General features: G+C 42.9%; 1 protein-coding gene across 1 annotated transcript in view; it reads left to right on the top strand.

The window, feature by feature from the left end:
* CILP (cartilage intermediate layer protein) overlaps window positions 1-24630 on the top strand; it is a 92853-nt gene that overhangs the window by 62665 nt on the left and 5558 nt on the right. The window contains exons 5-7 of the mRNA XM_086958032.1: window positions 7167-7481; window positions 16838-16946; window positions 21470-21627. Coding sequence (XP_086814158.1) covers window positions 7167-7481; window positions 16838-16946; window positions 21470-21627 — 582 coding nt within the window. The remainder of the gene's footprint in view (window positions 1-7166; window positions 7482-16837; window positions 16947-21469; window positions 21628-24630) is intronic.

Raw genomic sequence — 24630 nt, forward strand, 5'->3', positions numbered from 1 at the left:
AAAAAGAAAAGAAAAGAAAAATATAATGAGTGAAACAACTACTACAAATGATAACAAAATTTGTGAAAACCTCTTAACTATTATTGGTGATATAATCTTTAAGCCACGAAGGAACCACCCTCTTCCTTGAGGAATGGCGGAGAGTAGAATCCTCACCAGAAACAAAACAATCATCCATAGGAGTGACAACTGACTCCTCAGAAATATCGCTAGGAGAATTTAAGTTATTGCTTTCAGTAACAACCACACTAGGACCAGGAACCTCACACGAACTAGGGCAACTAACCACATCAGAACTGTAGGAAGAATCCAAATTGCCATTAGAGTCATCAACCTCCAAATCTTCAGGTTTCCACATACGATTAGAAACTTCAAGCCTAGAGGAAGAACCAGGATTACATCTGGCAACTCTACTTAAATTCCAAACTTTCCCATTACTAAGTTTAACAGAATTTTTCAAGATTTCCAAAACTTGGAAAGGTTCAGAAAAGGTAGATTCACCTTTCTGTACCTTAAAAGGTTTTTTAATTCTAACCCAGTCACCGACATTTATTGTCACCTCCTTTGATCCATGCTTCAAATCATGATATTTCTTACTTTTATCATGGACCTGAACTAAACGTGCCTTAACTAAATCCTTTGAGTAGGGATCAATTTCACCAGAAAATAACCAAGTAGGAATGGTTTTAGAGCGTGGGTTCCTACCCTTCATTAAAACAAAAGGAGAAATACCAGTCGAATCGTTCACAGTAATGCGATAGTTCCAAACAACCTTCCCAACCTGAGTTTGCCAACCCAGATTATTGCTAATCGAAAGTTGAATAGTATTCTTCAGTACACTGTTAAAACGTTCCACTACACCATTGCCACCAGGATTGTAAAGGGACGTAGTCCTATGTCTAATACCAAGTTTGCTAAAATACCTTTTCGCCTTAACTGATAAGAATTGAACGCCATTGTCGGTGAGAATGCAAGAAGGAATACCCTCAGTAACAAAAGTTTCATCCAGAAAACTTAAAACGGAATCAGTATCAGCTCTCTCTACCACCTTGACCACAGGCCATTTAGAAAACAAATCAATGATAACAATTAAATACCACTGAGAACCATCCTGATCCTGAATAGGACCCATAATGTCAACAGCAACAGATTCCCAAGTAGATTCTGGAGGAGAACACTCCAACATAGGAGGACGGAAGGTACGCAAAGTTTTGTCAGCAGAAGCACAAATGGTACAGTCTCTAACAATTTTTTCTATATGAGAATCACAACCCGGCCACCAGAATAAATTCTTTACTAAGGATTTAGATCTAACAATACCAGGGTGACCTTCATGGCAAAGTTCAATGATTCCTTCACGCAACCCACCAGGAGGAACAATTCTTTCACCTCTTAATAAGGTTTCATGAGAAACTGAGAGTTCAGACCGAATCTCCCAAAAAGGTCTTAAATTATCATCTAGAACATCTTTCTTTTCAGGCCAACCTTCAATCGTGTAGGAAATTACCTTCTGTAAGCATTCATCAGAAAGATATTCCTTATTCCATTCATCCTTGCTAAAAGCTGAAAGTCCTTCATCATGAACATATGCTATTTGTAATTCATTCCAATCATTATTATCAACTTCCTCTAACATTACGGGCATTCTTGACAGAAAATCGGCAAGGACGTTGCTTTTACCTGGCACATAAACGATTTTGTAGATGAAATTCTGTAACCTCATGGAAATTCTAGCCAGGCGAGCAGAAGCATTGATAACTCCTTCAGTAGTCAAAATCTTTACTAATGGTTTGTGGTCACTTCGTAACAAACACATTTTGCCCCATATGAAGGACTTGAAATGATCAAGCGCCCAGGCACAAGCTAAAGCTTCCCTTTCTATTATAGGGTACTTTTCTTCACAAGGAGAAAGAGATCTAGAGGCATAGGCTATTACATTTTCCTTCCCTTTCACATCAATCTGCACCAAAACAGCTCCCAAACCCTTGTTACTTGCATCCGTAGTAATTACATTTTCTAAGGAAGGATCAAAACTGTGCAAGGCAGTGGTCTGGGCAATAGCGTTCTTAATATTCATGAAATCTTCATCACAGGACTTTGACCATTCAAACTTCACACCCTTTTTTAAAAGTTGCCGAATATTGTATGAAACGCTCGCAAAATTAGGAACATATTTAGAGCAAAACTCAGCCATTCCTAAGAACGACTTGATGTCATCCTTACTTGTAGGAACAGGAGCCTCGGAGATTGCTGAAACCAAAGAGGGTTTGGGTTTAACCCCTTCAGCGTCAATGATATGGCCTAGGTAAGTTACACTTTTCTGAGCAAATTTACATTTTGAATGTTCAATAGTAAGGCCTTTGCTTTCAAGAATATTCAAAACTTTATGTAGCCTTGATAAATGTTCATTTTCATCATCTCCGAAAACCAGAATATCTGACACCTTTTTCCCCCTTGAATAATTGGTACATAAGCCGTTGAAAAACAGCAGCCGCTGAGGCTAAGCCAAACGGCATGCGTTTATAACGGAAGCAACCAAAAGGTGTCACGAAGGACGTAAACTTCATTGAATCAGGGCGTAAGGAAATCTGGTGGTATGCAGATGACAGAGAACCATTGGGCATTACCAACACTAGAGACCATCTCATTGATTTTGGGAAGTGGGAATTTGTCAACCACTATGTTGTTGTTTAAATACCTTAGGTCTACACACAACCTGATTTTGCCGTTGCTACGTCTTGCGACGACAATTGGCGAAACCCATTCACTCGCCTCAATAGGTTCTATGATGTCAGTAGACACAAGTTTGTCCAGTTCTTTACTGACTTCATCTCTCACTAAGATAGGCACATTTCTACACTTGTGCACCTTTGGACAGGCATCATCCTTTAATATGATTTTATGTTCAAAACCAATTAAATTCCCCAAAGTTTTACTAAAAACTTTTGGAAATTTCTTTAAAATGCTATCCGTAACAATAGAACAATCATCAACTACTAAGACTTGTTCTTTACTATTAGGATCTAAGATAATGTGGAGTTGTTTTTGGTCGAACCACCCTAAAACAGGTGGTCCTTTCTTCGAGATGTACAGTTTCCCTCTACACTCCCTGTCTTTGAACCTGAAAACAAACCAGCGAAAACCCAAGATGGAAATAGGGTCTCCTAAATAACCTTCAGGGTGGATATCTGATGGTAATAATTTCTCCCCCACATGTTGAATAAATGAAGATTTCCACATATCTTCATTAACAATGGTATACGGTGAGCCCGAATCGGCATAAATTTTTACAACTACACCACCAATACTCATTGTACAAATAGGTTTGTTAACCATATCCTCATCTCTTATTCTTAGCACTAACTTATCATGAACATTCATCACAAGATTGTCCTCAACATCATTTTCAAAATTCTCTTCCTCATCAATGTCATTTACGAAATTTACTTTACTTCTCTTTTTCCTATTACATGCTTTCGTTAAATGACCTTTCAAACCACAACTAGCACATTTGGTTTTTAACCCAGGACATCCTTTGAAGTCAGCCAAATGGTCTAAACTGTTGCATCTGTAACATTTAAGTTTAGTTGAAGAAAATTTGTTGTTAGAACTAACAGACTGTCTAGAATTGTAGTTATACCTTTTTTATCAGTAGCATTAACTTTGCAAACTACATCATTAGACATTGCACTATTATCCTTCTTTATCACATTAGCACATCTGCCAGACATTTCTGCCTTGCGTGCAATGGCAAGAATATCATCAAGAGGAGAGTCCCCATTTATCCATAACCTATCCTGTATGGAGGTATTATAGGAATGCATAACGATTTGGTCTCTAATTAACTCTTCTTGTAGAACACCAAATTTGCAATCCAAAGACAATTTCTTCAAATCAGCTAAAAAATGGTCAATATTTTCTTCTTTAGTCTGTTTCCTAGAGAAAAACTTATACCTCGTTACGCCAATACACACCTTAGGAGCAAAATAAGTGTCTAAATGTAAAAGCGTTAACATATAAACATTTAAATCACCAGGAAAGGAAGGTTTAGTCATAGTTTCATAAACTTTTAGTCCAACAGGACCTAAGGAATGAAGAAGAAGTCTCTTTTTTTGAGCATGAGACATTTTTCCATCCTCATCTAATGCATCAATGTAATTACAAAAATAAGGTTTCCATTCCAACCACTTAAGCGGTGGTTCATTACCAGAAACCCAAAATGCCTGAGGAGGACTAATATTGTAGTTAGGCTGAGTCATCCTAATTTAAACTTACTACTACAATAATTACAAAAACGTAAATAAATTGCTGGACTAGATGCTTCGAATCTAACTGTGTTAGAACACAATTAAAATGAAGTCATGCAGATAAGATGATAGTATGTACTGTAAATCAATAATTAAATTTGGAATTAACAAGGTGTGCGAATCACCGTAGATGGCAACTCGCTTGAAGGTAGGAAAAAGTGTGCGAATCACTGTTAATAGTAACTCGCTGTTGAAATTTCTCCAATCCTCTTCTTCTCTTTTTTTTTTTTTTTAAACTTACTAGGTGTGCGAGTCACCGCCGAAAGTAACACGCTGATCAGGTAGGACAAGGTGTGCGAATCACCGTTAAGGTAAACCGCTGTTGAAATAATCCAATTAGTCACTCCGTTTCTCAATTAGCAATGAAGTTAGGCTGAACGCTTGAAACGACGGTGTCAGCGCCTTCAAGTTTTACCAAAATGGCCGCCGTTACGCTGCAACGTGTTACGTCACACGCAAACTCCCAGAGTTCAAAGCGGAACGTAGCAGCTTCAACGCGGAACACTTGGAACAGCAATGAGTTCGTCGTTAAGAATTGTTTACCTTCGGAAATGGTGCGAGCGCTGGAGCGAGCTGAATGCGAGCTGGAAAACGCATTAAAATAACGGTAAAGGCTTATACTCGCTAAGACACTTCTCAATTAAAAGCGGAAAAGAGCGCTTTCCTTAAGTTTCCGATTTCCAATTCCATTAACAAAATGTCATTTCTGTTAGACGAAGGTTGAATTTAAATGAGAAGTTAAAGTCAAAGCTCTTGTTTTTTTTATTTGCAACGCTCGTACTAAGATTAAAACGCTCAGAATTAAAATATGCAAAAGCACATAAAGTTAATCCAAAGGTAATATGGAGTGTATTGTATAATTACCAAGTCCAAAGGTAGAAAAAAACGTCCTTCTTAGAGAAATGAGGAAACCAGATTAAATTTCCAAATTAAATCAGGTAGATACCGTGGGTTCTGCTCTTCGAATCCCGTCGCCAGTGAAATGATGATGAATCCAAGGATGGTTAAGGTAGAAGTTGTTTAATCGAAGAGCACAGTACAAGTAATCCAGCATAGATCAGCATCAATGGATAACTGACTCTTACAAAGGATGCACATCAAGATGACATATGTAACATTCCATATTCAGCAATGACATAAGAAAGAATGTGTGTGATTAAAGGAGCAGTACAGAAGTAAGCAACACAACACTTGGGAACCCGTCCTGGTTTTTTCCCTGTGAGATCACCCGTGCTGGGCATCCCCAAGGTGAAAGCCAGGCATCCCGCCGCGGGGGCGGCCGTTGTGGAGATTAAGCAAGCTTGTTGTCCAGAGCTGCATAGTGTGAACTCGTGCTTAGAGTGGGCACCGAAGCGAGAATTATCGAGTCCGTGGACAATTGGGTTCAGGACCCTGCGGTGTCGGGAATCGAACCCTGGTCCGGGGTCTGACCTCAGCTTCAGGGTATGCCTCCTCTAACCAGTGATCCACACTTCTTCTGTATTGCCAGGTAGACCACCAGGGATGCATAAATACAATACAAAATGAACTTAATAATAAGTCTTGCAAAACCTTTTTGTTGGGCTCAAGAAACCAGCCTGATGTGTCAGTGGGAAGGAGAGGCCATATAGGAAAGTCTTAACTAATAGTAGGACTAAGGTTGATATCCAACTGAGGTGTAAGAGGGTTGTCTGGGGCCAGAGCAACCTCAATCTTTATGACTGTAACCAGGAGGAATGATAATGATGGTAATGAGAACTTCCCCTGTGATGGGAGGGTAACATGGGCACTCTGGAAGCCTCCGATTGGGAAGAAGGGTTTATGCATTCTAGGGACATTACAATTAGGTCCGGTTTTCGCCTTCTGCAATTTCCAACCTACTAAGGGCATATTGGACACACACTTTCCTCTACAAAATGCATCTGTCAAATGACGAAAAATGTCTGAAGAGATGTAACATTTAGGGTTCTCTATTCCAAACTATTTTATTATGCCCTAAATGTGATAGCTTTTACTTATTAGTATTAATCACTATCCAGGCGGTCACTGAGTTATCAATACCCAAGGAAGGTAGAAGAGTAACGCTGGGGATACCAGTGACAAACCTACCCCATAATACTGCTTGAAATCTGGGGCTTGCATTAGAACATACGGATCGGGAAAAAGTGTTGGACACTTATGAAGCACTGAAATTCTAGATATCGTGTGTAAATACGGACTGGGTTATGGGGGCCGTAAATAATATTAGAAACAAGTGGGTGACGGAAGAAATCTGGTAAAGTGTGGGGAAAGTGAATGCATTATTACAAACTGAATTAAAATGTGCATGCAGAAGAAATGTGACAACAACCAAAGATCTGGGAAATCTTTGGCCTTTCAGGACCAATGTGTTCTTGGAACTGTGCTGCTTGTCCGAAGCGTTTGTGCTCACCCAATATGTTTGTTTTCATGACTTTATTGAATTAAACATTGCATACCAATAAAATGTTGTTTGAAGAAAAGAAAGTATTGAGGACGAAACTAATCCCTTAAATCTTTCTTCCAAATGCTTCAAGTCCTTACAGGAATGGCAAGAGAAGCCAGGGTAGATGAAGGGGTTTACCAAGGGTGACATATCTTGGTCAAGGGGGGAAGAGAGGAATAGGAAACAAATCAGAGATGAGGATTTAACTATTAGATTGCATCCTTTTCCTAGTGAGTTGATGCCAAAACCAGCTTCTCAAATAGCTCCAATTAAAGGTATCACAACATACAACCAATGGAAGCTCTGCCTCTGAAAACCCCACAAGGTCCAAGGAAGTGACCCACATAGTGCTGTATGATGTTTTATGAACTCTGCTTTACAGAATCCTTTTAATTACACCTGACTTTCTCTTTCAGCCTGCAACTTGACCTGTACAATGGGCCAATTGAATGCTGATTGTGATTCCTGCCTATGTGAAGAGTATCAGCTAAACGGGGCGGTCTACCTTCCAGATGGGGCACCAGCAGAGGGAGCCATTGTCTATCTGCAGGCCCAACAACTTAAGCATATGGCGGAGTCGGACAGTCTGGGGAAGTTCAGCATCCCTGGTCTTTGCCCAGATGGAATCACTATATTAAAAATCAAGAAGGAAAAGTATTCAACTATTACCTTCACCATGCCCAAGAGCAGCAACAAGACATATTCTGCCAAGATGAATTTCCGAAGAGAAGGTTAGTTGGAGAATCTCTTATAAGTCATTGATTTTTAACCAGAGTTTTTAACTATGTGTTAGTACAGGCAGACCCATACATATAGTGCGAAAATTCAAAGTATATTTTCCCATTACCTCTCATTCTTTTCAGTATGTTTATGGCCCCGTTATTACAGCCTATATATGGTCAGGGCCTCATAGCCATGCATATAGAGATGATACACAGCACTATCTGTCTATCTGTTTGCTCCTGAAATTCAGAAAATAATTGAAAACAAATCTCTTCAAAGAATACCACCATCCTACACATTAGGATCCTATGTACAATCTGCCACACTTTAAGGAATTTTGGATTACATCCTAGACTCTGTATGCTGTTCTTTACTCCACTGTTCTCCAACAAGTTTCACACTATACAACTACCACCGAAGGCATACAGATATACACTGATCCTTTTTCCTTCATGCCAGTGGAGTATGACTTGATGCAGTTTGAAGTTAAATGCGGGAAAGGTAGAGATTATTATATGAGGAATCTGAAAGCATCTAAGGGAATGGTTGCAAGACAAGCAGAGGAGTATCTCGGCAGGCTATGGGGAAGCTATTCTACCTGAACACAACGTGCTTCAGCATAAAAAACATACTTGTGAAAATCGCATGCACTTTATGCATGCATCAGTTGCAACTTTTTCTAGTCAAGGTCAGATTTATTCCTAAAACCATGTAATTTGGATGAGCGCCTCTAACTGGGGTGGGGTGAAGGGGAGATGGGGGAGAGCGCAGGAGGGAGAATGCAGGGGTGGGGGGAGATTTAATAATAATTCAAAGAGACTTACCTGAAGAAGCTGCTGGCCGCCTCCCTTGTCACGTCTTCGTCTTCCTGGTCCCAGCAGCCCCTGGGACGTCATCACAGACTCTCTGTGCAATCGCCGCGCTGCTCTCATCGTATGAGAGCTGCGCGGGGATTGGCCTGAGCAGGCCGGTTTGATTCTCCTCTCAGGCACAGGAGTATGTGTGGTTTTTCCAAACCAGCTGTGCAAAGCAGCCAGGTTGGAGAAACCGAAATGCGCCTGTGTTTTTGGCCAGCCTAAGAGGGCCGGTCAAACACACAGGTGCTCTTATAAGTGCACCAACGACTCCTACCATGGGCCTGGCCGCCCCCACCCTATAGCGCTGGCTCAGAGCCAGCCGCTGAAAAATAAAACAATGTTAAAATATAGTCACATCCTATGGGTTTTATTAACTCAGACACCTTAGGTGAAGTAGGACCTGAGTTAGAATTCTGCAGTAAAGGAACATCTTTAAATTCTTTGAAGAAAGGTTAACTGCAGAAGAGACTCAAGTTACCAAATTTCCTTCTCACAGGGATATAAGGATGGAAGAAATGTATCCAGTGCATCTCACTCCTTATTTAGAGTTATTTCAGAATCTAGATCATTTTCCATTTCCATTAACCTCTAAAATAAGCTCTCAGTTTGTGATTGCAGCTCTCTAAGAACCTCTTTCTGCTGTCCTTTGCAGAAGACTAACATCAGTTAGTTCTTTTATGAACCAAAATCATTAAGAGGTTGTACGGTCGAATATGCTACAAGTAAAGAAAATATTTGATGAGCGTCTTTTTAAACATGAATAAAGGTTACTTTTCTGGGCTAAGCTCCCATCATAAGAGCTAAGCTCCAATTGAGAGAGAGCAGATCCATGCCCTGCTGAGGGCACCCCACACTTTCTAGACTAAGGCTGCATTTCTGCTGTTTGCCTTCACAAATGTGTTTTTTGTCCTCAGAACCAATGGACACAACTTGCTTTCATCACATATTGTGTAGTGCACAGCCCTGAAGAAACATGCGCTACCATACTAATACAATGAAAGACATATATACACATTATTAAGTGAAACGCAAGCAATATTTATAACAATGGTTTACAGTGGTCCTCTTTGTAAGTCAACGACTGCTGCAAAGGGAGACACTTGTGCAATGGGCTGATCCTATAGCAGCTAATAATGCAAAATGTAAGCACCTCCTGTCACATTTTCCATAGATGGAGGGACCTATCCCTGGCCTTGTTGGCATATTATCGATCCTAGTGTCTGGTCCAACATGACCCTTCATCAGGGTAACCAGAAAAGTGCAGCTAACAACAATATATGCAGAGAAAAGAAACATGTGCCAATTCTTAGCAAGGGCTAGATCAGGCCCAGTGGAGCACTCGGAGTAGTTTCATCACAGCGCCATGGGATGATTCAAAGGAACAATAAGTGAAAACCCTGAGTAACTATAATCCTCTGTTTTTCATTATTGGTGGCAATGAAATTGAATTTATTCTTTACATGCTGATGGCAAGCATATACAGGTTTGCGTATTAATACAAAGAAGGCATACTTTTTAATTGTTTGAGAATTTCTCATCCTCGGACAAAATTGGGAAGATTTGTTGAAACTTAAAAAGTATTTGAGAAAAAACACAAATACTCTTAAAAGACACAAATTGTTCTCTAGAATACAAGTGAATCAGGAGATGAAAGAGCGGCTTGTGCTGTGCACACTGACAGATGTGGAAGAAGAATACCCGAGGGATCAATCAATGCTTCATGCCTTTAATTCCAAGCTACAAGAATGATTGTGGTTACTTGAGAATCCAAATCTTCAATTCGCAATGGATATTGCTCAATGGATTGAGATTTTCTTGTAAATATGTGAGATATGAGAATGTGAGAGCGGTTCAAAAGAGTTGTGAAGGGATCTGCACACAATAGGCATGAAGGGCCAAATACTGCCCAGCAAGGGAAAAGTAGGATGGATTATGTAACCAAGCGCGAGTTGTTCCCCTGTGGGCATTCCGATTGTTAAAATGATTTTTTTTTAAAATAAAGTTTTGTTAGCATAGCAGTGGATGGAAAGACATTAGAGACTACAAACGAAGGTCATTAAGATAATTAGAGACAAATGACACAATGCAAGTAATAGTACACAGCACATATTTACTTTACCCATAGTTAAAATGCAGGGTACAGCCGATTAAAGTGATGTGCCTTGAATTACATGATTGTTGAGGAAGTACCGAAGATAGAATTGAAACCTATATCTTTGGGTGTTGAGATTGCAAACATATCTATTGGACCACATCTCCAAATATTTTGGCATTTTTTTTGCCCTGTAGAGTAATGTATTTGAAACAATGGTGTGGGCATGGGTAAGAAGAATGCTGTGGGAAAGAACAGTCTGCATGTGGTGGCTGAGAGGAGCGTGATTGTGGAATTGATTATGTGATGCTGCAGGGTGAAAATTCTGGGTTCAAGAATTAGTTATTTTGTGGAAGGTTTATATCACATGGACAGGGAGAAATCTACAGTGAAGTCATCAAGAGGCTTTACAAATGGTGCTTACATTTGAGTGTTATTAGTCAATTCTGAGGGTTAAAAGTTACGAGTGAGAATGCAAAGAAGCTTTTCTTGTAGGCATTCGACATGTAGTTAGGCAAGGTGAGAGGGTTCTGCTGTTTGATAATTCTCAAGTATGGTGATGTCAGTGACATAGCTAGAAAGAGTACTAGTGAAGAACTGACATTAGTTGATGGTGGACCTAAACTTGTTATGTGTGCAATAGAAGAAAATGAACCTGTCACCTGTCCTTCTTGCGACCATACTGGTCAACTCTTGTTAGGAACAGCTACCCTCTAGTGATTGATCCTTATGTTAAGGTCTCATAGTTATTTCTTGGCGGCCGCTAGGAAGTTTTTCCTTTGCTGTTGGACCAATATTGCGCAGCCAGGAAAGATCATTATGGAGCAGAAATCATACTGTATCAGGCCTTGATTAAGAAAGCATTTTAGTGTAGCATCCCTGTCCAAACAGTTGACGATTCGGGTGCTAACTCCAGCAGGAGGTTTAGCGGCTAGGTCCCTGTGCTCTCTCTTTATTGATAAACCAGGGGGCGCAAAGGATTTAAGTCAATGGTCTAGGAGTTTCTCATCGAATCCCACAAAACATAAATTGTTCCTCCTCGCCTGTCCCTCCATGTCCTCTACACTAGCAGCAAGTTTACTGGTAGTCGATGTAAGTTTTGCTACCCTTTGTTGCAGGGTGCAAACTGAATCTTCTGTCTTGGAGATTCAGGTTTCTGCTTCAGTGATTCTTCCCACTGTGTTTTGGAGGTTCTTGTCGTAAAAGCATCCCATTGCTGCTGACCATGCCTAATTTTACTTCTAGTTTTTCTCTAGATTGATTTATGACAGCAAAGATGACAACAGTGTCTGAAAGGGCTGCAGCGTTCCCAGTCATGTCTCCTCCCATTGATCCCAGACCTTGGGACAACACTGCAAACCCAGGCTGTATAAATGTGTCAAGTTTATCATATTTGGCCATGTGGGATGTTTTATCTTTAGCCATGCTTTTCACAGTGGATGATTGGGTGACATGTGGTGTCTTACAGGTCACCTCATCACTTCAAGGACCCACCAACTCCTGTGTTTCCCTTTCAGAGTGTCACAAGCAGTCCATCACCCGTCTCCAGACACATTTCCCCTGCCTAATATAAATGAGTTGGTGTTTGCCCTGGGTGGTGGCAGGTATTTCTCCAAACTTGATCTGAATATTGCCTATCATCAGATCAAGTTGCATGAGGATTCGAAGTCACTTACCTCATTACTATGCAGGTAGTATTTACATGTATGCTCTTTGGCCTGTGATCTGCTGCCAGCGTGTTTCAAAGGATGATGAAGGAGGTATTTAAAGCTATGAAATACACCTTGTAGTCTCAAGATGACATTTTGATCTTTGGAGACACTGTGCAGCGACATGCCTTGGCGCTCAGGCAGGCGTACACTGAAGGATGCTGGTTTAACCCTACATCAAGACAAGTGTAAATTGTTGTCGAACAAGTGGATTATTTGGGATACAGCATCACTGCGGAAGGAGTTAAGCCTAAGTATAATCTACTGAAGGCGATTGAGATGGCTTTGCCTACCACAGATAAAGACATGTTGTGGTCATTCTTGGGCCTCATTGAGTATAATGCCAAGTTTGTTCATGGGTTCTCAGACAAAAGAAAGTAAGTACAAGAACATTATTGAAGAAAGGGGTTGCGTATCATTGGGGGGTGGAGTAACAATAGTGTTTTGAGTTCATCAAAAAAGAGATTTGTAATGCAGCATTTCTAACCCCTTTCAATACAAAGTTGAAGTCAATTCTTACAGTTAGCGCCTCTGGAATTGGGGCGGGGCTGTCACAGGTACATGTCAGGGTTGAGAGGACGGTGGCCTTTGCTTCCAACATGCTGACCACCTCTTAAATTAACTATTCTGTATTGAGGGTTAGGTGCTAGCTGAAGCTTGGGGAGTGGAGTAGTTTAGGACCTATCTTTGGGGTACTACATTTCTCATATTCACGGACCATAAGCCTTTGATCAAGGTTCTGCAGGCAGGTGAGGGAAGGAACAGTTCAGCAAGGTTGGCTAGATCGGCAGATAGGCTCCAAGAATTTTGCTATGTGGTGGTGCACATCCCAGCTGACTGTATGCCGAGATTGTCCTTGGATTGGAGAGTGGTGGATGGTCCAGCTGTCTCATCTAAAGAGAAGGAGGGGGCTGTTGCCACTGTGCCTGTTGTCTTGGAGTTGGATAACTTACATGCCATTACCAAATCAGAATGGTTGGAGGCTACAGCTGTGGATCCAGTGCTTGGTAAGGTCAAGAGATTGTTGAAACTTGGTGGAAGGAGGGAAAGCACTATATTGATGCGTGTCAGACCTTATTTAAATATAATTGATGAATTTTTGTTTAGTGATGATGTGGTATTGATGAGAGGGAAGACGTTTGTAACGCTCAGGGGTCTTTGTTCCACGTTGATATCCATGGCACATTAAGGCATCTGGGACAGTCTAAAATCAAGAAGAGGTTGCGAGAGAGTTGGTGGTGGCCTGGCATGGATGAGAAGGGGGATAGGTGGGTTGGTGAATGTGGGGTGTGCAGGGAAGGAGAAAAAAAGACTCAAGGTGGGTGTTAAATCAGACATGGGACACTTAATTGATCCTGGTAGTCCTTGGCACACTTTGAGCCTGGACTTTATTGGACCGATACATGAGTTAAGGCATGACATGATGAATGCGATGTTAGTGGTAGATGTCTACTCTAAGTGGCTTTTTGTTGAGATTTTAAGGGATATTACCACTAGAGCCATTATTCCAGCATTGAAGGAGATTTTTTCGGGAGGAGGGTGTACCTTGTGTCATCATGACAGACAATGGTAATCAGTTGGTCTCTGCAGGTATGTGTGTCTTTTTGGACTCTTGTGGGATTGTACATAATCGCACATCCTTTTACAACCCACAAAGAAATGCCATTGTGGAGAGAGCGAATAGATTGGTCAAGGGCTCTATTCAGATGGCTGTTGCGGGGCATGATGTCAGTAGTATGATGCTGGACTCCGCATATCATACAAGTATTCATGAAGCAATTCAGAAATCCCCTTTTGAGTTGATGAGAGGAAGGGCTTCAGGCTCTAAACTGTTACCAGCTTGGATGAAGGACAGGATGTGGCTTGCTAATGAGGTGAAGAGTGGCACTGGGGTTAACAGCAGGAATCCGAACAATATGGGTCAAAGGTCAGTGTCCTCGGCGAGAAGGTGGGTTGTCCAAGTGTAAAGGCCGATTTAGAATCAAGGATGTGCGCCGCTTCTCTGTGTTGTTGGAGAATGGGGAAAATTGGAATAATAGAAGTGTAGCTTTGTATCAGAGGGGTGGTCAGTAGTGTGGTGGAAAGGAGCAAGGGGCTGCGCATTCATGCTTATTGGGGATGATGACCTGAGCTTTTCTAAAGGGGATACCAGGAGTTCTCCTTCATTGAGCATCGTGATCCTGGGGTTGAATTTTGGAGGAGTGTAGACCATGCTGCTCCGAGGAATCTCTGATTTTGCAGGCCACCTCTGTATTTGAGTGATTTTGTTCAATAATATGGGTACATTGTGTTCAATTAAAAGCAATGCTTTTGCTCTTGTGCTTTATTTGTTATGTTACGTTAAGTAAATTTATTCAGCGCAACAGCTACCCGTAGGTTTCCCGGCGCTATGGAACGTCAAAAACAGAGAGGAAGAAAGCCAGAGAAGTGATCTATTGATTAAAGAGCCAAGTCTTTAGGTCCCTACGAAACATATAATATTGTGGTTCTGTGCGCAGCGAGAGTGGCATGGAGTTCCAGAGTACTGGGGCCAAGTATGAAAAGGAGCGTCCCCCCATCCTGGATTTCTTAATTCTAGGCACTAAAAAGTAGTGCTGACGAGCGAAGGGATTGTGAAGGGTGGTAGTGGTGCACCAACGCTTGAAGATAGTGTGGTGCGACTCCGGCATTTATCCTATGCATAAAGCAGAGAGATTTAAACTTAACGCGACTATCCATCCTCAACCAATGGAGATCGCGAAGTGCAGCCGAGACTGACATCTTTGCAGGAAGATTGCAGAGCAGTCTGGCGGCCGCATTCTGGACAAGTTCTAATCTGTTCAACACCTCCTTGCCCACTCCTAGATACAGCACATTGCCGTAATCAAGCCTAGAAGTGACAAGCGCCTGAATTACTGTTCTCTGAGTGGGCAAGGGAAGCATCCAGAGTATCTTTTTGAGCCATTTCACTATGACAAAACAAACGGAGGCTGCTTTACTTGCTTGTTGTCTCATGGTAAGCTGGTCATCAACCACGAAGCCCAGATTACGGGCAGATTGAACCGAAGTTGGAGGAGGCCCCATTTGAGGGGGCCAATGTTGCGAGCCCCATAGGATTTTATCTTTGCCAAAGAGCAGAAGCTCCGTTTTGTTCCCGTTTAGCTTCAGTTTGTTGTCATACATCCAGCTGGCAATGTTAGTCAATCCTGTTTTTAGTGAGGAAGTGTTATTATTAGATTTGGTAGAGAAAGAGTAAATAAACTGGGTGTCATCGGTGTATGAATACACCGTGAGCCCTGCTTGTTCTGCTATAGCCGCCAAAGGGCTAACATAAACGTTAAAGAGCAGCAGGCTCAAAATTGAGCCCTGAGGGACTCCATACTGTGACCCATGTATCTCAGATGTATCTGTTTATGTTTTGTTTGTTATATTTGCGATTGTTGTAAAATATGTGTTGTAATCCTGTATCTGAGTGTTTTCTGGATACAGGGTGAGGAATGGGAATGTGGAGTGTGGACAGCAGTCTGTGTTCTGGAGGCTTGGTGTAGGGGAAGTGTTCCAAGTGAGTCAGTTGTTCAAGGCTGGCTGTGAAGCGGGCTGCTCTCTGGTTTGCAGGAGGTCGCTCGACAGAGATAAACTTCCTTCAACTTACCTGTGGCTTCGTATCGTTCCTGAGGGTCACAAGACTCAGTTACTCTATACTATCTAGTTCTGGCCTTAGGGCATGTAGAGATGAAAGAGTTCCTTCATTAAAAGGTGGACCACTGTAACTGTTTTCATTTTTAATGATACACAATCTTTCCACTTTGAAAGCCATAGATTTTCCCTTCTGTCACTTGTTATCTTTTTTTGGAGACAGTACTTCAGATGCATTGCATTGGCGACTTGATGATCCTGCGGTGCGTCATTTGTATCCTTGCCAGGAATTAGGGCAGGTTTTATCTGTTTATGTCAGGGATGACCATTACTTTCTGTCTGTCCATCCTCAAGACGAGTCTCTACAAACTCATTCCAAGGGTAGCAATACGCTGATGTAACCTTCCGTTTACTCACCTCAGTTTCCTCTCTGGGGATAGTAGGTACAAATATATTTTGACGTATATTTTTCACCATTTTTTGACTTGAAAATGAAGTGTTTCCATTTTGTTTTCTGCATATGATATGAATTAATTTAACATAATAAGCTTTTCGGAGTACTACCCATGTATGACTGCATATTACTGTTTTAATTAGACTGGTTTCTTTCATCCAAATGTGTTAGCACTTGCAGTCTATGGTCTCAATTTCTTTCAAACTCCTAAATACATTTGATAGCCTTTTAATTATCAAATGCATTTTTTTTAAAACCCGCTGAGAAAACTGTTATTTTTGTACCATCATTTCCTGTGTTTCTCAATTGCTAAATCATAATTAGGGCTACCTGTTTACACTTCATACTGATTTCACAGAAACCCTTCCATTTCTTTATCTATATATATATTTTTAATTATATATATTTTTCAACATAGAAAAAAGATGGAAAGAAAATAGGTTTTCTTTTAAGTGATCTTTGATTGTGTTAATCATGACTGCTTAACCAATAACTGTGTAGACTAACACGCAGGGGAGTTAACAAAGAAAGACCCAAGTTTTCCTAATGAAGATTTAAACAGTTGCAGAGAATGCTGTGATGAGTTGTTTACACCTCTGTGAGCCATCAAATGCTAAACAACCATTGCCTTCTACAGAGAAGCCGTATGTAGTGGAGAACCCAGAGGACAAGGCACGGAGAGAAGGAGAGAGCGTCACCTTCTGCTGCGGCGCCATGGGGGAGCCCACACCTCACCAATATCTCTGGTAAGGAAGCACTCTCTGGTTCTCAAAACTTCACTGACCGACTTGGACACAAGGACCAAGTGAGTTTTTGGTCAGGTATTTTCGTCCTAAATCCTGCACTATTAAGCTGGGAATGTCGGCTCACAGGCAGAGCATCTAGTGGGGAAATTGGGACATTGCAGTGGCGTCACTAGGGCTGGTGTCACCCGGTGCGGGTAACTCATGGTGTCACCCCCTCACAACTTACAGGATGGACCATCTCAACCTCTGCATGCACCATCTCAACCTCTGCCTGCACCATCTCACCCTCTGCCTGCACCATCTCACCCTCTGCCTGCACCATCTCACCCTCTGCCTGCACCTTCTCACCCTCTGCCTGCACCATTTCACCCTCTGCTTGCACCATCTCACCCTCTGCTTGCACCATCTCACCCTCTGCCTGCACCATCTCCCCTCTGCCTGCACCATCTCTCCCTTTGTCCACACCATCTCCCCTCCGCCTGAACCATCTCTACCTCTGCCTGCACCATCTCTCCCTCTGCATCCACCATCTCTCCCTCCGCCATCTCTCCCTCTGCCTGCACCATCTCCCCCTCAGCCTGCACCATCTCCCCCTCAACCTGCACCATCTCCCCTCTGCCTGCACCATCTCCCCCTCTGCCTGCACCATCTCCCCCTCTGCCTGCACCATCTCCCCCTCAACCTGCACCATCTCCCCTCTGCCTGCACCATCTCCCACTCTGCCTGCACCATCTCACCCTCTGCCTGCACCATCTCACCCTCTGCCTGCACAATCTCACCCTCTGCTTTCACTATCTCACCCTCTGCGTGCACCATCTCACCCTCTGCCTGCACCATCTCCCCTCTGCCTGCACCATCTCTCCCTTTGTCCACACCATCTCCCCTCCGCCTGAACCATCTCTACCTCTGCCTGCACCATCTCTCCCTCTGCATCCACCATCTCTCCCTCCGCCTGCGCCATCTCTCCCTCTGCCTGCACCATCTCCCCCTCAGCCTGCACCATCTCCCCCTCAACCTGCACCATCTCCCCTCTGCCTGCACCATCTCCCCCTCTGCCTGCACCATCTCCCCCTCTGCCTGCACCATCTCCCCCTCAAGCTGCACCATCTCCCCTCTGCCTGCACCATCTCCCACTCTGCCTGCACCATCTCCCACTCTGCCTGCACAATCTCTCACTCTGCCTGCACCATCTCCCCCTCAACCTGCACCATCTCCCCTCTGCCTGCACCATCTCCCCTCCGCCTGCACCATCTCCCCTACGCCTGCACCATCTCCCCTCTGCCTGCACCATCTCCCCCTCAGCCTGCACCATCTCACCTCTGCCTGCACCATCTCCCCTCTCAACAATAGACCTTTCAAAAACAGCCCTATAGTTACATTAGTCCATTCCTGATTTGCTATTTGATTTAATGCACTTAGACTCTCATATCTGCAACTGCATGGTTTATATTTGATGGTTTGAACAGGAAAAACTAAAGACATGCATGGTTTTGTTACCAATAATACTTTGTCCTTTACTTTGCATTTTGCTATTCCTGCAAACTCAGGCTGGAGGCTTGCTATCCAGCTCCCAACAGCAACTTCTCAGGGTGATATTCTCAATTTAAGGTAGTGGTTGCAGAAATACAGTTGGTGCAGTGCCAGCCATCAAGCAGCTACAGCACGTAGAACAGCCTATAATAATAAGGACTCACCTTACCTTATTCTGTGCATGCCAAACTCTTGCAATGCGGAGCGTCTGCACAGGTCGCGCCCCAGCCTACTCAACAAACATGTGTAGGCCTCTGATGCAGCCGTGGACCCTCCAATTGTGGAGGGGTGGGGGCATGTAGAGGCCCGAGCAGGTGCTGTGTGAAAAGTTTATCATGACCCCCATCAAGTGCAGGCTTTCTAATCAGTCACTGGAGCACTTCCTGTGTGCTTAGGATTCTAAAACGGGCCGATAATGTGGCCCGCTAACTCGTGTTCTGCTCTGCTCCCAAAATAAGCCACAGATTTGATAACCTGGCATGTAGTGACTAAAATGCACATCATAAGTGACAAAGAAAGATCGGAGTTGTTGCCTAATAATCCTCATGCTTACAGTTTATCTGCTCCTTTCCTTGAGCAGCGACGTCCCCAGCTTTGGAAGTTTTGTGACCATCCTGGGCAGGACTGCAGCAGAGGAGCATTTCAATGTTTGTTTCTAGTGGGTGCAGAGTCGCATTCAGTTCTCCTCCAGGTGGGTATAACGCTGGAAGGGCAGTCAGCAGCGCCACGAACTGTATTTGAATATTTTAAGTGTGAACAGCAGGCACACTTAACCTCGTAATTCCTTGTTTCGCGCTCAATGGCTTTCTGCTCCACGGAAATACGAGACCAGACAGAGCAGGAAGCGCAGCCTCTTTCAATGACTTTCTGAGCAGCCCCGCCCGCGCCGAAGATTCGCAACTATGTTTGTTCCAGGCAGGCTGACGGGGCTGACAGTCTGACAGAGGGAGCAGCAGGAAAATACACAACAGATCCGTGGCTGGTGGCAATCAGAACGAGTCCTCCAAGCCCAGCGCAGGCAGGAAGGATTAATTTCTCGAAGGGGGCCCCCTTCAAGTACTGAAGACTGGGGGGCTGCAGGGGAGTTTGTTATTCCCCTGCACAGCGTAACCGTAACCAGATGGTGTCACCCCATGTGAGGGTGTCACCCGGTGCGGTCCGCACCCCCCGTACCCACCTAGTGACGCCACTGGGACATTGCCAACAGTCCCACTGCCTCTGGAAGACAGAAGGGGCTACGTCGTAAGAAGAATGAAAAGCCCAGTTTGCCCGCGGGTTGACAGAGCATATAACAAATGAATTGAAAGTACATTGTAGGGCTCTCTAAGCAATGATCACTTCATCATTCTAGCCAAGTTTACTTGTCAACAAACTCATGCACTATTAGACTAGGCATAATCTATGTACCTCTACCACCAAATATTTTGCAGTTCTAAATTCTTGCTGGCCAGAGCGAGCAGTAGATCCTTTTAAGTCTAGACAGAAATGGTGTGGTAATGAACGAACAAAAGCAGCCATCTTAAACTTTAGCAAGTCTTTTCACACTACAGTATTTAGTACAGTTGACTAGCCTTTCTTCTCCGCGGCTCATCTTTTTAGGTCTCGCCTGAGCTAGCACGCATGCGCTGCTCTGCAAGAACTTTTGTAAGGGGGCTTCAAAATCTGACCACACGCTTGGCGTGTGGTTTGATTTTGGTCAGAGGCTATTGGCCTTTGTGTTGGGCAAAGGCAGGTGCATGTCCCGCCTTTGCTCCGCCCACGGCCTATCACTTGCGGTTACCCGCACAGGCACCATCTGTTTTGAATTATTGTGCCCAGAAGCGTGCGCAATAATTCAAAACAGATGTCTCGCTGTGGTACGCGCGGACTTACATTGGCAAAAATAGAAAAGTCAATGTATTAGCTCCCATCAGCCATACATACATATTTTAGGTGGGTTGCAAAGCGCCTAATGGCTCCTTCCGGTACCTTCTGAGCGCTGATATCTACACAAATACGTGTATTTCAGCGTTACCAGTAAACAGTGGCACAGCAAGGAAAATTCCTCCCACTGCAACTGTTTTGGTCGTAAAACAGGCCTGATTGGGTATGCTGTGGGCCCCTCACGCGCCATTGCCCCAGGGCCACAGCACCTGCTGCACCAATGAAAGCCGCAAATCCGTGCAGTATTATGAATGCGCTCCGTCGCTCTAATGGGGTTTGTGATCTGGGGCTTAACCTGTCGTGGGTGCAGGGGACTGCTACAGGATACAAGGCTTTGGTGTGGTTTAGCTGTTACTAAAGCTGCCACGAGCAGCCAAAACTGGCGGGGACTCCACTGAGCAGTCATGATGTGTCGGGATACACAAACCAAAACAACTAATAGAACAGGCAGGAAATAGTTGCCAACATTCCCCCCCCCCCAAAAAAAGAAAAAAATAAACAATTTTTTTATATTTTTTTAATAAGGTTGTTCAGTTATACATATCATATTAGTTATAGAAAAGGTAACAAAATGCTTACAGCACTTTTTGCTATAACTTTGCTACACACAAGCCACACTTATCTACAACATAGCTTAAATATATTAGCAAAGCCAATAGGTCTAGCTAAACACTTAAAAGGTCCCAAAGACGAGACCTATTGGCTATGCCAATGCTTGTTTACTATACAGCAGAGAGTCACTTTGCACTTACAAGGTTGCTAACATAACAAGAACAGAACTGGATGCACTTAAGTATCTGCAGCTGGATCTTGACCCTCAACCTACAGAGGTATTTGATGCATGTGTGAGGTTCCCCCACTTGCTTAATCCTTGCAGTCACAAATGCTCTCAATGGAACAGAAAAAGTGGAAAAAAACTATTCTGTTTGTATTGCATGCCATTAACAGACTGATAATATCACGGCAGTGTATGAATAAATAGAGCTGAGCTGAGGGCAGAAGAGGGAGAACAACAACAGCCCTACCATGGACTTTAATAAATTGTAGGCTCTTTTCTCGTTTAACTATAGGTACCACAACGGAACCCTACTGGACCACACAGTGTACCGGTACAACAATAACCTGGTACTAAGGAACCTAGACATGACCCAGAATGGGGATTACTACTGCCTGGCGAAAAATGAAGCAGGCTCTGCTAAGTCCAAGGTTGCCAAGCTGGCTGTCATTGGTAAGGACCAGAACGGCCCCTCTGATGTTTACATCAACCTTGGATCAAAAAGCAAAGTGAAACCAAAGGTTGAAGAAAGTTGAGAGAGAGAGCGAGAACATATATATGTGTGTGTGTTTGTGTGTGTGTGTGTGTGTGAGGGGGGTATAGTGAAAACAGATTTCAAAATGTCTTACTATAGGGCAAAAGGCAATCACATTTTTTTACTACAGTAGTGGCAATAAGGATCCTAGTTATTAAGATCAGCAATCAACTCGTGATCTTTACTGCTTCACACTATGGGTCTATGTAATGTGCTCTGGGTGGGCTTAAACCCCTTCTTTATAACGATGGCAGTAGACATAAGCACAAAATACTCCCCTCTTTGAACCGTATCCTATACGGCACTGAGTGGAGCAAGTGAGAATTCATTGTTTGCTTGAAACAGCAGCAATGTCTGTCAATCATTTAAGAAATGTGTGTTTTTGTTGGGCATATTGTGCTAATATTTAAAATGTGTTTTATGTGATAATGTGTATTATTGTAATTCAAATTTTAAAAGCAAAGCACCTCTAAGGCATTCTAAAATCTGCTTTTCTCTTTTAGTACATTGACACTATAGAGTAGGTTTAACAAGACATATATAAAAAAAGAAAATGTGGCACTAGAGATGGGTGAGTCACTGAAAGCTCAAGCGAATCTTCAGCAATGTGCCTGGCCCTGGCTCAGCTCGAGGTTCTAAATGAACTGAGCTTTCAAAAAGTAAAACAAAAGGAGTAACATTCGAAGTGAAAAGGAGAGAAAAAAAAGATACAGATTTAGTGATTGATTTGTTCAAATACAAACCAGAAAACCTGGGATTAATCCCGGCTTCCTGCATAACCAAATTGTATGATCTTAGGCCAATATTTTATTTCACTGATCGTCCTTTTACTTCATTATCATATATGAAAGAACCTTCCAATATGTGAGCTCTGAATATGAGCTTTACAAAAATGCACTGTGTTTGATTAAATAGGCTATAGTGTTGCTCTAACTATAAGAATCTGGGCCATATACAGGGTGCACTTGACAAATGACCCATCTCAGGTCACTGACGGCATTGCCGCCAGGACAGAGGCGGGGTCCCAAATGGGTCTAAGTTAATGTTTAAACCTTTTAATAAGGAACTCTGCTTGCAGTGATATAATGTGACTTATTATGGTCAAAGCTTCTGCAATGCTAAAGAATACACTTGTTTCAATTTTGAGGAGGCTTTGCCATACATTACATGATGTTTGGTGCATGATTTACATGGCAACCATTTTCAGGTCTTAGCTCGTGTATGGGCTTTTATCCCATGTAGAGTGTTGCTATCAATGATGGTATGTCAGATGTCATTAGAGGTGTTATCAATGCAGTCATTGAACATGTCATGAGATTTAATATGTGAGGGTACAAGCAGTGCATGTTTAGGTGTGAGTTATAGTTACTTTAGGCCATGAGTTATAGTTACTTGATATAACTATAATTGGTGAATTTCAGTAATTTTGTTCACAATGTTATTTTTTAAATGACATTTTCCCCTAACTGTAACTAACATCCCTTTAACTTTTGTGTTTCTCAGTAAATTTCTAAGTTTTTTTTTAATGGAAAGTAAGATATTATTACAATTCCTGACTATAACGTCACTTTAAACTTTGTTTTTTACAGAGATTTATTTTTAAACTAAAAGTAAGATTTCCATTGTAGGCCAACCCCTTTCCCTCTTTTTATTTCATTTTGTTGTGCCATGGATCCGGATCTGCTGCAATGTTCCAGGGGTAAGAATGGGGCTCAGGGTCGATGTGCGGATCAATAGATCCCCTAAACCTGCCTTCCATCTGGTCCAAGGGGTTAGGGTACCCCAACAGTGACCCCTAATAACTTATTTATTTAATGTTGTAAGGCTCCTGGACCGAATCTCTTAGTCTTAAGATGGTGGCCTCAACTTTTCCTTCGGGTTGCGGGCTGTCAATCACAATGCGCGATTGAGCATGCAGATCTGCAGCTCTACCACAGTGGATCCTTTGATCATGCACAACAGGAATTGGGACAAGGCTGTAGCTAATTCTATTGTGTAGTGTGTATATTTTTCTTTCAAAAGGCATATGACATTTTAAGGACTAAAGGTTGGCGTGGGAGTTAAGGGTGACTTAGTACAAGAGGATTCTGACGCGAGGCAAAAGTAGTACCTTAATTCATGACGTTTTTAGTTTATTAGGGCAAGGTTACTATATTAGTCACAATCACCTCCTTTTAAACTTTAGCTTTTTGGAGACTTTGATGAATTTTTTTTGTCTCCTGCTCAGCGTTGGACTCAATTTCACAATAGATTGTTAAGCTAGTGTGCTGCTTTCAGAGCAGGATTGGTTGCCATGACCCAAGCATACCCTGAGGCCCTTTCTAGTCAAGGCTTTCTCAAGTGAAGGCTGGTTTGGACAGATTTGAAAGGGCTGATTTCAGTGCCCAGTCTAGCCCTGCCCCTGTTTGTTCTTCAGTCTTCTGTGTGTGCCATCACCTACACCACCTCTACGTACCACCCTGATTCAAACCTACAGCACCTCTATGTGCCCAGCCCCTCTATTCAGCTCTTCGGTGGGCCAGAGCCTCCCCTCTTTATGCCATCCGCCCCTGCTCCCCCTTGTGTCCCCTCACATCCTTATAGCCTCCTTTGTGCCTTCCTGAACTGCCTCTACTGCCAGCACCTATTTGTGTCCCACTGCCTCCTGAAGGCTCTCTGTGACCACAGCCTTCGGTTCATCCCCATTTTGTGCACCCACCCACCTACAGCCCTATGTGAGACGCCTTGTCCCAATTTTGCTAGTCCTCTGTGTGCCCCTCCACTCCTTGCAGCCTCTGTGTTTCCCCACCTGCCATTAGCCCCTCTGTGCCACTTGTCCCCTGCAGTCCCTCTATGTTCCATTTGCTCCAGAGATACATGACTCTCCTCAAGAGATAAACCAGCCGGTTCACCCCCACTTGCTGAGCGTCAGGATTACACGG

This window comes from Lissotriton vulgaris, chromosome 2_1 (assembly GCF_964263255.1).
Source record: "Lissotriton vulgaris chromosome 2_1, aLisVul1.2, whole genome shotgun sequence".
Taxonomy (NCBI): domain Eukaryota; kingdom Metazoa; phylum Chordata; class Amphibia; order Caudata; family Salamandridae; genus Lissotriton; species Lissotriton vulgaris.